This window comes from Thermobia domestica, chromosome 16 (assembly GCF_964235325.1).
Source record: "Thermobia domestica chromosome 16, izTheDome1.hap1.1, whole genome shotgun sequence".
Classification (NCBI taxonomy): domain Eukaryota; kingdom Metazoa; phylum Arthropoda; class Insecta; order Zygentoma; family Lepismatidae; genus Thermobia; species Thermobia domestica.
Genome location: NC_137469.1, coordinates 84,303,328 through 84,317,520, shown reverse-complemented (window position 1 = coordinate 84,317,520; position 14,193 = coordinate 84,303,328). Strand labels below are relative to the sequence as shown.

Below are 14,193 nucleotides of genomic sequence, written 5' to 3'. Positions count from 1 at the left end.
AATATCGTTCGTTTTTACGTTATCTAAATCATTAACCCCGTTGCTACTCTTGGTTTGGGGAGTCACAGTTGACGAAGTCACTGCGTTAAAGGACGAATTTCTGTTAGTGGTTATATACTTATTGTATTGGGGTTTAAGGTTCGAACTAGGTGCGCTGCCAGCATTATCTATACAAACGTTATGTGAGGCGGGCACCGCGTCACGTTGTTGTAGACGCTGGTTTGAATCAGGCACAGTGTTAACAGTGTTACTAGGCAGCCTGCTACTGCTAGAGATTGGCCATTCTACCCCGTGCGGAGGTTCTGGCTGGGAAACCTCCGTTTGATTTATTAGTTTTTTTGATTGTCTGGGGGGAAGCTAGCAAAGGGTGATGGGGTGGATTGATTAGCTACAAACGGACTAGCATACGGATTGAGTGCTGAGGGAGAGAAATTTGGAAATTGGTAGAGAAAAAATGCTGGATACATCATCGGAGGTACGTTAGAAAACATTGAAGAATATTGACTTCGGTTATTCTGCTTCCTAGAAACTTTTGAACGAGAATTCCTGAATTGTTGTTTCCCGTTATGGGAATTTTGTTTCTGGGTACCATTCTTAGAATTGAAGTGTCTGTGTTATTAGACTGATGGCACGAACAATCCTTCGATTTAGAGCGGGACCGTGAATGGTCATAACAACCATTTTGTGTACTGCTATGGGAATGAGTACATTCCCGACATTCGGAGAAAGAATTTTTTCTTTCCCTGCGTTCTTTACTAAACTGTCTATCCCGACTAGGAGACCGTGAAAAATTTCCTTTAGAACATTTATGATCATAAAAATGTTCTGATTTGCTATTATAAGACAGATCTCTGCCTTTTTGTAGAGGAACCGAAGAAAAGTGAGGGTGGGCGTCTGCAAACGCCACTGTGTGCGGGGTGCTTTGACTGTTACAATATGTGTTCATCTGAACCTGTAGATTTTCTAATTTAGAGATTGTTATTCAACGCATCGTCTTGTGACGTATTAGGCGTGGTGATGGAAGACTGTGGAGGGTTAGTTAATGAAGAGAGACGTCTTTGAGCTAAGCAATCTGCCCTTTGGCGAATTTCAGCTGCGGTAACCAATTGATCGAAATTATTAATGGTTTGTTGGGAAAAGTCAAGGATATAAGTAGGTAACATATTGGTAATTGTGTCCTGTAAAAAATCTGAAAATGCAGGTTGGGGATCCAGCTGCTGACTGAGATATTTTTTCTTGTATATGTAATGTAAAAGAGATTCGCCGTTCTGTTGATAACAGCTCCTGTAATTCTCAATGTCAGATAATGGTGCGGTATTTGGTCCAAATTGTTTCAAAAAAGCGGATTTTAAATCATTCCAAGTTAATGTTGCATGAGACGGCTTTGAATGATACCAGAACTTTGGCACGTCACTTAAACATAACGGAAAAATAGTGCGACGTTTAGTATCGTCCCAATTAAAGATTGCTGCAATTCTTTCAAAATTCGCCAGAAAGCGTTCGGGGCGTTCAGTTTGTTGACCCGAGAATATAGCAAGGGAAGAGGGAGGGGGAAGTGACCCACTTGATGAAGCGGAATTTCTTGAGACATGTTCCTCGTATTCGCTCTAGTGCGGCGAGGTCTAGACATAACAAAACTCGCACAATAATGTGAAAACTAAGTCTATTGGTACACAAACCATCAATAACATAACACAATTAAACTGGCATGAGAATAATGTACAAAAATGGAAAAATGCATTTTCAATTGATCAAAGGAAATGTAAGAGATTCTTAGCATGTCATATATCGCCTAGAGAGCCATGTGGTGTACTTTTCTTTTGCGGTTAGATATTTAACTTTGTTAGCCATTACGTCATTAGCAAATGTAATTGAAATATCTTGGTAAGAGCATTGGCTAACCAAAATGCCTGTCACTGCTAAATAAGATACACCTTTAATTATAATGGAAACAAATTTAAATGATGTTAAAAGGGTTGCTAGTACATTTAAAATGATTTATTGAAATATAATGACAAATTAAATGTAGTTACAAAATTAATAACTAATTAAAAAGTGAAAGGTAGTTAATTGAATATTTATGAATTAGATGGGAGACATTGCCTATTACATGGTAAGAATTTTGAACATTTCCTATTGAAAATTACAATTCATCATTTATCCAAATTATAGGATAAGTAGAAGGATAGTCACTTACAATATTATTCGGCAGAAGAGACCAGAAGATCCAACCTTTGATGGGCAGGAGAGATCCATCTCTATGTTCCGAACGATGGAGACTTCTTCAAAACAACTGCCTTGCTTCTCCACTGTACAAACTGAACCCCGAAGCAAATTTACGGCAGTCTTTTATATGAATCGTGTAACTGTGGTTAAATTCCTCTTAACCTATTTCTGTTGTGACCCACTCACCTACAGAAGTCACGTAGCATAGAACAGTATTTAGAATTTTACTGTTAGGTGGAGACTTCTGGTCTCTTCTAACTCAATGAGCATTGAGAAATTAATCAATCTCTGGTTTTTCCACCTGTATGAAAAATATTTAAAATATATCACTTTTTTTCGACTGTGATTTTTTTTACCACAGTCCGAATGCACAAAGACAACACGGCGCCACTACCTCATGCAGTTACTGTGCATGTCTACCGATGGCCGCACCTACTTGACGAGAAGCATGGGTATCCGATGTTAGGCATGTATCTGATATTTGGCCGGTTTATCTTATGTATGCTGTATATATATCATATATTGTTGGAAAGGAATTTCCTTATTGGTTTATAGCGCACCAACCATTGCTCAATAGAAGTGAGATGCCCAAGGCGTCTGCTATTCTCTCAAATGCAAAGTCGCCATCACAATGAAATAGTTAGGAAGTGATTAGCTATCATTTTAATGAGGGTAAGCGTTATAAGAATTAACGGTGGTCACAAGAGACCAATAAATGAAAACATGTATAATCAAATGATAGACTAGGTCTTTTATAGTTGACTATATATATATATAATAAAAGAATCTAAGAAACGAATGAATCCCAACACCAAACATATGTACAAAAGTAATCATAGTCTTGTGAGACGATGATAATAAGGGCTAGCTAAGGGTGCAGTCATAGAATCGAGGGACGCAGGGATGGGCGGGTTCGTTTCTGATGGACGCATCAAAGATGACATTAACAGAGTAGTGTCTGTGACTGCGGGATTTGTTCTGCTACGGGAAACATTCATGTACTGAGCCGTTATATTGGAATTGTAGAAGCGAGATCTAGGCCGTGAGCGTGCGTATTTGTAGATGCAAATAGAGGCAATTAATGCGGCGATGAGAGCCAAAGTACCAAGGCTTGCACATGTAATTATGAATGTATTCATGTCATTTCGATCTTGTAAAATTATCGGTTTTGATTCTCTAGAGAGACAACTAGAAAAACTACTTAATTGTTAATTTCGTCTATTGAAAGATTTTTTTTTTTTAAATTTGAACACTAACTGGTTTATTGGCCGTTGTAGTTACAGATAGTATTGTGGATTACAGTAAGATATTTTATCCCCTCACGGGATACCGACTTTACTACCCAAATCCACAGCTCATAAATCAGAGAGAGGAGAGAAAATGACTTACGCTGCAGGTTTCAGTCCCATACTCCAGGAAGGCCAGATCTTCAAACACTTTGTATTGGGGAGATTAGCTGCGAAGAGTGACGATGAGAGTGAGACGCCCCCGGTGCTCCCACCCACCTTTTTATTTGGAATTTTATCTTTGTTTTTCCCTTTTATCCAGTTACTAAAAAAACACTTTAATAGTTATTTATTTGAAGGTTGGGTGTTAGAATGCGGGGTTAGGTTTTATTCGGTTGCATAGTGGTTTTCATGGTTTTTAGTTATTTTCATATCTTAAACTGTTTTTAACACTTAAAGATAACAAAAAAATTGTTTGTCCTTTCTGGCGGGTACGTAACATATGTATGTGAATTCTTTTTCTTCTTTTTTTGGGTCTCGGCTTCGTAGAGCGTACTGGGTTCGATTCCGCTCCTTTCGCTTAACCTTTCTCATCCTTAGGTCCATTTTGTTGCCATCCATGAGAGCACGGTGGACATTGTTGACATGTCGGTTGTCCCTTAGGAGGGCGGTTATGCCGCTGGTTATCACCAATGGCAGGTGAATGTGCCCGTGGTGTCGGGACACTATAAGAATCTTCCGCAAAGTGAACATGTGAATCTGTTACGTTCGAATTAAATTGGAACTGTTGAGAGTCAAGTTTCTCCATGATTTCTGCAAAAGGATCTACTTGCGTCATCGGGTTCGATTGCGTTTTATGAACAGGGAGAGATGTCGCTGTCGACACCACTGCCTGCTAGCTGGGATCGCTCGCCACAGCCTCCTGCTGATCACAAAGACGTTTCTGAAGCAGGTCTGCTTTTTGGCGTGCAAAAGCGTCCTGCACAAATGCTTCGAAATTAGGGTATGTCCTCTGCGAAAAGTAATGCATATGTGATGGAAGCATACAACAATAATATATACAAGTATACAAACATAATAATACATAGTATAGAAAAATAATATGTATATACACAGAAAGAAGGAAACAAAACATGGAAATCATAACGCTATATACAAAATCACTTACACATTACAACTCTGACTTTTGTTTTTCTCAAGCATTAAATTACTAAATCTTCAATATATTCAGATTTTCTCAATAGCTGTTCATTTTGTTCATCAAACATCTCTATCACTATTAAAATGTGTTTTCAAATATAATTGTATACTTCGTTTCTCACATTGGTATTTGTCATAATACACCAGGCTTCTGCTCGAGTGTTCACAAAAAGGCACCTGTGCCGAAGTTGATTGAAATAATTCAAACGACATCCATGGCAAAATAAAACATTCTTTCTTTTCATCCACAAAGTCAGTTAAACTTGCACTTTTTCCTATAGACCGCACAGAGAAATCCAATGGTAAGTCCGCTGGAGAATTTTGTGGTGAAACACTCGCTTCTGTAGAGATTAGTTTAATCTCATCCAATTCGTGAAATAATTTGAAAATTTCTTCTCCTTCACTAAATCAAGGGAAGGTGATCTTTCCACTAGGGTCCATTTTATCGAAGGCATTTCTCTTGTTGCTGTTACTGCACCTGGTCCCATAGGAGCTGATGATGTTGCTGCTGGTATTGGTGAAGGTGAAGGTGTTGGTGGTATTAGTGAAGGTGATGCTGTTCCCGATCCTGATCCTACGGAAGAAGTAGGAATCAATATTGGTTCCTCCCTTAAGTCTATGATTTCTGTCTCTATAAAAAGGTCTGGAGAAGCTGGCGATAAATAACATGTATTCTCTTCTATAAAAAGCTCGGGAGAATCTTGTGAATGTTAAAACATCTTCTTTGGGAATTCGAGAAATTCAAACGATGAATCCCAGTCAACTTCGTTGCAGAGCTCAATTTCACGTCGTGCCTAATTCTCAAAGGACTCCATGACGATTCTATGCAAGTCTTCTCTTCATACCCCATATATAAAGAAAAGTTTACCAACGACGTCATAACACGTGATACTTTAAAAACAAATTATATGGGAGTAAGCCAGATCTAGAAAACTCGTGGTTTTCAAGCTCAGGATTTATATATAACTAGGATTTATATATCACTTTAATTTTAATTTTCAATTCGTCACTTGTTGTTTACAGTCGTTCTTTCAGAAAAAAATGTTCCGTGGGGGGCACTGCTGGTACTATTCTATTTATTATTATATTATAGACGTATTATTTTGGTCTCCTCCGAGGGGGCACACTCAGAACTCCGGGGGGCAGTGCTCCCCAATAAACATGTCTGGAAGATACACTGGTTGTTTACCTTTCTGTATTCCTGTGTGATTTAATTTTAAATATCCAAGTTTTCTGGTTGTAAATTTTATATTATAAAAATTTAATTTTTTGATATTACAAATAATTGGTCTGAAATTCTTATCAAACGTAGCACAGCTGTATTAAACATGGCACTATAGGCCACGGATGGGCCTTCGCGGGTTATGAACCACAAAAGACTATGCAGAGATGAGATCCGGCACACGCATAGGACTGAATCGTACTTATCACCAACTCGACTGAGACAAGTCGTTATGTACAGTCCGCCAGGCCCGTATCCACGGGGGGCAAAGGGGGCTGGGCCCTCCTAAATTTTGGCTGGCCCCCATAAAATTTCACGGTAGGCTTAGAACTATAATATGGTGATGAAATATAATATGATTGGGTCGCCCCCCCTAACTTCTACCGGTCCCCCTAAATTTTTGGGCTGGCTACGGGCCTGCAGTCCGCGACATAATACCTGCAACATGAGCATGTAAGTTTAAGTCTTTTGCTCCAAAATAAATGTGCAGTTGAGGACGCCGAAGTTTCTCCTGGAGTAATTCGTGCCATTTAGCGTTATTGTTTAATTTAGTAGTGAATAATTTATCCTTCGATATGAATATGTATAGTGGTAGTATCTTTAGTCTTGATAACAGTTCATTACTATTTATGTAGTGTATGTGAAAGATAAGAATTTCAATATATAGATTTATTACAAGAGATTACTTATAACATTATTATACACATGCAGACTTGTTACAATCTACAGTAATTCTTTAATTCAATGAGCTCAAATATAGTCTGCAAATAAGCAATAATTAAATATAACAATCGACAATAATTAAGCTTTAAGAGCTGTTATCAAAGAGGCCTAGCAGGAGACTGTCATTGAAGAAATTACTTCTTCTCAGACTAAATATTCAAAAGGTTAAAACTTACATTTTACATTCGGATGTCTCTCTCTCAATTCGGTGTAGCTTATACTGAGGACAGTCATCGATGGAGCTTTGTAAGACGCTCGACGTTGAATCGAAAACGCAAAGAGACGAATAGAATACAATAATACAACAATAATAATGTTCCGATTTTTCAATCTTATATACTCGTTTGAGAGACTAAAGAATGTGACAAACAACTTATACGTAATAAGTCCTTGTGGCTTATTTTCGTATTGGGTTTTTCTGAAAGTTAGTTGTCTCCTGACGTTTTTAGTTATTTTTCTTTTCGTACAATACTAAGAAAATGTTTGTGATTGTACATTCGTATACAAAGTTTCTTTTTAATATTTCAACGATTTAATTAATTAACCATAACATAGCTTCTCCTGCTAAGATTGTTCTCTTATTTGAATGCTAAGTCATCAAATTTGAAAAAGAGAGCAATAAACAAATTTTTAATATTTCAACTAATAGCACGGAATAGTAAGTGTTCACTGTTCTGTCTCTTAAAAATATTGATTATTATTACAGTTATTAGAGGTATCTGAGACATCTATGTATGTTAATGAAAAGTTTAATGAACAGTTAGCTAACATGATTTTATTCATGATAAATAAATCAACAATCAAATGTCATATTCTGCTTGAAGCTAATTTTAAGACACTGAGAGAAGAAATATTTAATCCTAGCGGTAAATCAAGTATCATTAGCTTATGCAGAAATATTTAAACACTGGACACAACAAACTAATTAAATCATTAAAGAAACGATTACAGGAACAAGGATAAATTTAAATGATTAGCAATTCAACAATTTAGTAGTATAGTGGAGATTTTAACCTGTCGTTGGAAAACCTTCCAACAATCTAGAATAGCCAATGTTATCGTAACAATTTAGTAAGGTAAATGAAGAAGGACAACTTACTTGGCCAGGAATGTGTGCTGCCATTCTTGTAATAATTCGTTGAGCCTATCTAAGTTCAGGTATCCAAATCTACCTTTGTTGTTGAAATAGAGGCTTTTTATACGGGGGCAACTGGATTGCGCATACTCTAGATCCCAAATTGCGCACAAATCTCTGTTGGCCTTTTTGAACACAGATTTTTGTCCAACATTGCCACATTAATAGCTTTAAAGTCTGCGCGCAAACAGGGTTTTCCTTCAGACTAGGATAAAAAAAATAGAAATAAAATGCAAATTATATTGAGGCTTAATTAAATATAATTTGATCAGTAAGTACAAGTCAAGATATCTCCAAAACCAAGTTTGCATATTTATTGCAATTTTCCTGGTTGCAATTTTAAGCCTACACTTTTTAGAAATTTAATTCTCCTTGTTTGATACTCTGAATATGTATCACCTTTAAGTATCTGATACAGTTTCAATATTAAGTTATGTCTTCTCAAATCTTCCTTTCTTTGTGTATTGGTATATCCTTTCGTAAATGATCTTAATTTCAATTTTGTTTCTGATTGTATCTTCACCAAAGATGAAATCACTTAATAAGTATTTGGACCCGGTGAAAAGACTTGTTCATTGTAATGCTTATGAAATGCTTCGGCCCTATTCGTCGATCGAAGAGCTACTGAGAGTTCTGAAGCCAATATTCTAGGTGGAAACCTAAATAAAACGAAGCAAACCATTAGGATGACATTCTCAAAGTTATTATTAATAATAATGTAGACGGCATACTTCCCACTACTAGCCAAGGACGATAATCTTAGCATCTTCATTTGCAAATAGAAACTTTTTATCCATCATGACTTAACTCATCTTCTCTTTCAGGCGTTTGCTTGACAGCCTGTGTAATATTTCTCGGACGAACTTTTTTTTTTTTTTTTTTTTTCTGAATACAGTACGTCACTTCTCTGCACTTCTTCATATGCTTTATGTATTAATTCCAAGGTGGGAAAAAATCATGATTTCTTTTTAAAAAATCATTTTTGATTATTTTTTTAGTTTAAATCGATTTTTTGATTTAAATCAAATCTTTCTCCTCGTATAATAAAAGTCGCGAACTGAAGAAAAAGCATTACGAATTAGTATTAAATGCCAATTATGCCATTTAAGTGAAAGTATTGGGGTTGAATTTTGAATTAATCCCCAATCGTTAACCTATATCAACCCGAATGTTTCTTAACAATTTTAAATTATGGCTTTTTTTGGAGGTAAATTATAGACTTTCAGTCAAGCATCATCCCTATTTATCCTAGGATCATGGTTCATACCTCATTCTCTTCAGAATAGAACAGCCTTTAAAACGGTAACATTCACATTTTCTCTATCATGTCCCTGAAGCGGAAAATTTTGAGAGAAGTCGGGATTTTTTCTGACTTTTTTTTTTTCAAATTTTGATCCCCTCTGGATTCCCCTATGTTAACGCACAGATCTCAAAATCAACTGGGAAATGCTAAGGGTGTACTAAGTGTGTGTACAAAATCTCAAGCTTCTATCTTGAATAGTAAGGGCGGGAACCCCAGATAACCCGGATCTAATATAAAAATTTCCCCAGACATCCCTATATATTCTAGAATCATGGTTCGTACATCATTCTCTTCAGAATAGAACAGCCTATCAGATGGTACCATTCATATGTCTCCATCTTAGGCGGGAAAATAGCGAAGAAAGCTATTTTTTATAAAAGTATTCATTTTATATATATATATATATATATATATATATATATATATATATAATATATATAATATGCCCCTCTCGACTCCCTGTTTTCACGCAGAGATCTGAAATCATCTGAAAAATACTAAGGGTGCACTGAACGAGTGCGCAGAATTTCAGTCTTCTGAATGCAAAATGTAGGTCCGCCAGAAATTAATAAAAATAGGTACAACAAAAAATATCTTTTTTAAATTTATGATGTCATCACATCGTATTTCTCGACGGAGAGAGGCGTGAAAGCATATGTAACGTGCTCTACAATGCCTTCAGTCCTGAGAAAACGAAGTAAAAAGCTTTATTGGTACTTTTTAATCGAATAACGAAGATTTTATCCTATCCTGTTTTAAAAACAGGTGATATAATTTAAAAGGTTAAGCGTTAAGGAAAAAGTACAGCAACGTTTATCAAAGTGACACTTATTTTCCACAAAAGTTACTGATATTTGGCAGAAGCGTATTTTTAAAGAAATTGTAACTAGCTTGCGACATGAAATACATAAATTTTGCCTAAAGTTATAAAATCTTTTAAAAATTCGGCGAGGGATAGGACACTTCTAAATACGCCGTATTGTTTAATTTAATATTAAATATTAAGTTTACAGAAAAGATATAGACAGTTGTGTTTAATTTAAAGGTGATCTTACATACAAATCTACGTACTGTTTGTCTACTGATTAAATGCTAATTAGTCTTAGACAGAAATGCGTATAGTGGTTGTGAAAGAAAAGAAATTCAAAATATATGTTTATTACAAAGATTTCTATATCATTATTACATATATGCAGACATGATACTGTTAAATATCAAATATTAAATGAGCTCAAGAAGTCTGCAACGTATTACAATATTAATTCATTAATAAATGATAAATCTTGCTTTAAGAGCTGTTATTATTGAGGCCTAGCAGGAGACTGCCAGAAGAAATTACTTCTTCAAAGAGACTTGATTATTCAAAAGGTTTAGAACTTACATTTAACGTTAGGGGGTCTCTCTTTCAGCTCGATGTAGACCATCATCGTCGAAGCTTCAAAGTCTAATCGCAAGTCGCAAGATGACGGAAGAGAATGAATGAATGATTGATTCCAATAGTTCCAAATTTTCAAGCTTTTTTACTAGTTTGAGTGAAAACGTGACAAAACTTGTACGTAATCAGTTCTTGTAACTTATTTTCGTTGTGGGTTTTTCTTTGTAAGTTGTTTGTCTTGTGACGTCTAACGTTATTTTCTTCAGTACAACACTAATAAAATGTTCTTAATTGTACATTCATATACAAAGTTTTTTGTTTTTAATATTTCAATAATTAATTAAACAACAGTATTATCTGGGAACAAGTATATAGACGCGCACACAAAAGAATCTTCGTCTTAAATGTCGATGGTGATTTCCCCGTTGGAATAGTTAACGATTTACAATATACGAGGGGGGACCCAAAAAAACGGGAAATTCGTCGTAACTTCTTTATTTCTCAATATTTTTACACCAAATTTTCATCACCTTCAAAGTATTGTCCATGGACCGCAACGCATTTCTGCAAACGATTCTTCCATTGTTCAAAACAGTTTTGAAAATCACTTATCGGGATCTTCTTTATGACCTCCAGCGATTTTTGTTTTACCTCCTCCACAGTGGCAAAACCTCCTCCACTGGCTTGATTGCTGCTTTGATTCGGGGTCATAGCCATAGCACCACGATTCATCATCAGTAATCACCTTGGCAAAACAGTCAGGGTCCTCTTTGAGCTGATTTTCAAGTTCAACACATGCCTCAAGTCGACGCTCCGTTTGCTCGTCTGTGAGAAGGCGAGGGACAAATTTGGCTGCAACCCTTCTCATGTGCAAATCTTCTGATAAAATCCTCTGAATTGAACTCCACGATATTTCAGACATCTCACAGAGTTGATTAATGGTTCGGCGACGGTCTTCACCAACGAGGGCATTGACTTTTTCGACGTTTTCGTCAGTTCTTGCCGTTGAGGGGCGTTCTGAACGGGGTTGGTCTTCAATTGACAGTTCTCCATTTTTAAAACGTGCAAACCACTCGTATACTCTGATTTTACTTAGGGCAGCATCCCCATAAGCAGTCTTCAGCATTACAGTAGTTTCCGCGGCCGATTTCCCCAACAGGAAACCAAATTTCACAGCCGCTTCGATAATCTGCCATCACGTTTTCGCCGAACTGGAAAAAGTTGGTTTATTAAACAAACTCTCAAGAGCGAACCGATGCACTCACAGCGACACAACTTCGCACACTGACGCAGGTGACGTGATCGTAACGGACAATTGGTACAACAATGGGTTCCCCCACTCTCTCTCCCCACTGCAGCACAATTCCCGTTTTTTTGGGGTCCCCCCTCGTAAACCCTATGTTACGAAGAGAAGAAAACAGGATTGCCCTGTTACCGTTCAAAATGTGATTTTCCCTAATCCTCTGCATGACACTTGTTTTTATACTATGCTGTACCTACTGTACATTTAAGTCTCATCGTATTATGATTATCATCTTCCATAGTCGAAATAACAGAACAGACACGGGACTTTACTTATTTTCACTTTAAATTATTTCGGAATTTGATTTAAATCAACGATTTTTATTTTAAAAAATCAAGTGATTTAAATCTTGATTTAAATCAGACTGATTTAAATCAATCCACCTTAGTTAATTCGTCTGTATTTTCAAAATTACACTTGTGAATAAAGTCACACACATATACAAACATGACAAAAGAGAAAATATTGTCCATCTGACAACGTTGCTTAATATTTTTGTGCGCAATTTTGTACATTATGACAGCTTGTCAACGGCTTATCAGATAAAAACTGTAAAACCGGAAAAGTGTGCGCAATTTCATTGCAGCCTTTTATACTGTTTTGGCAGGACACTTTCCCTTTCACCAGAAGTTGTTTACAATATTTTACTATGCTGATGAAATATCTGGCTTTGAAAAAAATATTGCTATTGCCTTTATAGTTTATCTTTTAAAGTGAATCTAAAATTTTAAATTACTCTAATACATTTATGTCTATTCTTATTAAACAACACACTATGTTGATTCCTTGCGCTATTACGTGTAGTTTGACAATAAACTTACATGCTTATGTTGAAGGTTTCTTGCTGCGGAATGGGGAGAGTGGAGGAATTGCGCCCACCTAAGGATAATTGCACATATCTCAGAAACTATACATGATAGAAACGAAATGAAAACTGTGTTAAAGAGAGTAGTTTTTCATGCATAATTGTACAAAATATTTTATTCTCTACTTTGTTTGCTGTCCCTACATACTCCAAAATACAAAGAAGTGCACTTGAACGGGATTGGCCTATTGGTAGGGTAATTACGCTCACTAATCTTGGTAATGCTCAGTAAGTAAATTTTTTTGTAACTTAAAAAGTAGGATATCTTAAAACTTATGGTTTGGTCCATGACCCAAGCGTACTTATGCCTAACTGTATCAATAAAGACCATACCCTAGTCGCTGCAGAAGTCACAAACGTATTCATTGGAATTGTAAGCCCCACTGCATTCGGCGTGTGCCCACGTTAAACAATTTCCACACCTGAACCATTGTTCATTATCTTTTCCAAAATCACCAAATATTAAATAAACGATGTCAGAATCACTGTCATCATCACACAAATCTTTTAAACTAATAACATGATCACTGTCTGATGAACTTTCAAACTCAATACACCTCTTCCTTCTGATCTTTTGTTGATTCATTCTCGAATTTCGTTTCTTTTGTTCCTTCTTCTCTAATCTGTTTCTAACTGGGGTTTCTGTCAAGATAGTAGACTCTTGTCCGAGTCCAAGTTTCTTCTTTCCTGAAGTCCCTATGAATGGTAAAGGTGAAATATCACACAAACGTTTTGAAGAAGCCTTGGGCAGTTAGCTGTCACACTCTGACTCGTTTGGCCTATACTCTGGATTAGCAGACTCATCTCCTACTTCTTGGCCACTACATATGAAATCACCTTCACTGAAAATATTCGGATCAAAAGGATAGATACCTGTCGCCTGAAATCCCATCATGGCTGTTTCAATTTTTGCAACACGACCATAGGCTCTGGTGAAAACGTCTGCAATTTCGAACACTGTTACGGCTATATTTGGATGTCTTTTCATGAAAATGTCACACTCATTGTAAAATGCTCTCTTAAGCGGACCGTAGAATGTTACATCCAATGACTGAATGCGATGCGAAGTATGTGGGGGTATCGTTAACAATACAATCCCTCTTTCACGGCAAATGCTGCAAGCTTTAAGTGACACATGGGATGAATGATTATCAATTATTAAAAGACCTGGACTTTCACTGGAGGAATTTGTGTTTTCTGCAAAATGTTCCAGCCATGTACAAAACAAGTCTTCATTGATCCATCTTGATTTTGAACAAGTATATAGCACCAGGAGGTCCATTCTTTTCCAGCTAATGTGACATGCGTTGACGGGCAAAGATGAACATAGGTGGAACAAATGAACCCGCAGCACTGATTGCACAACAGACGGTAGTTCTTCCCCTTTTACCACTAGTAATTGATCCTACTTGCTTCTTGCCCTTCAAAGATATCACCTTATTTGGCCTGTGTACAGGATTTATTCCTGTCTCGTCCATGTTGTAAATACGAGTTGGAGGAAATTTATGCTCTGTCATTAATTGTCCTACTGCTAGTTGAAAGCTTGAACACGTTGAAGACTTGTAGCTTCTGGTTTACGCAAACTCAGCTGTAGGTGTCTTCTTTACCTGCAAGA

At 36.6% G+C, this 14,193-nt stretch overlaps 2 protein-coding genes across 2 annotated transcripts; both read right to left on the bottom strand.

Annotated features, from left to right (window-relative positions):
• Positions 1-11,014: 11,014 nt before the first annotated feature.
• Positions 11,015-11,536, bottom strand: LOC145672525 (protein GVQW3-like). The gene has a single exon (XM_081741687.1). It carries the CDS (start codon positions 11,534-11,536, stop codon positions 11,015-11,017), a length of 522 nt encoding a protein of 173 aa, XP_081597813.1.
• A 1,793-nt stretch (positions 11,537-13,329) lies between these two features.
• On the bottom strand, positions 13,330-13,860 carry LOC145672524 (uncharacterized). The gene has a single exon (XM_081741686.1). The coding sequence runs from the start codon at positions 13,858-13,860 to the stop codon at positions 13,330-13,332; it is 531 nt and encodes a 176-aa protein (XP_081597812.1).
• Between the last annotated feature and the right edge of the window lie 333 nt (positions 13,861-14,193).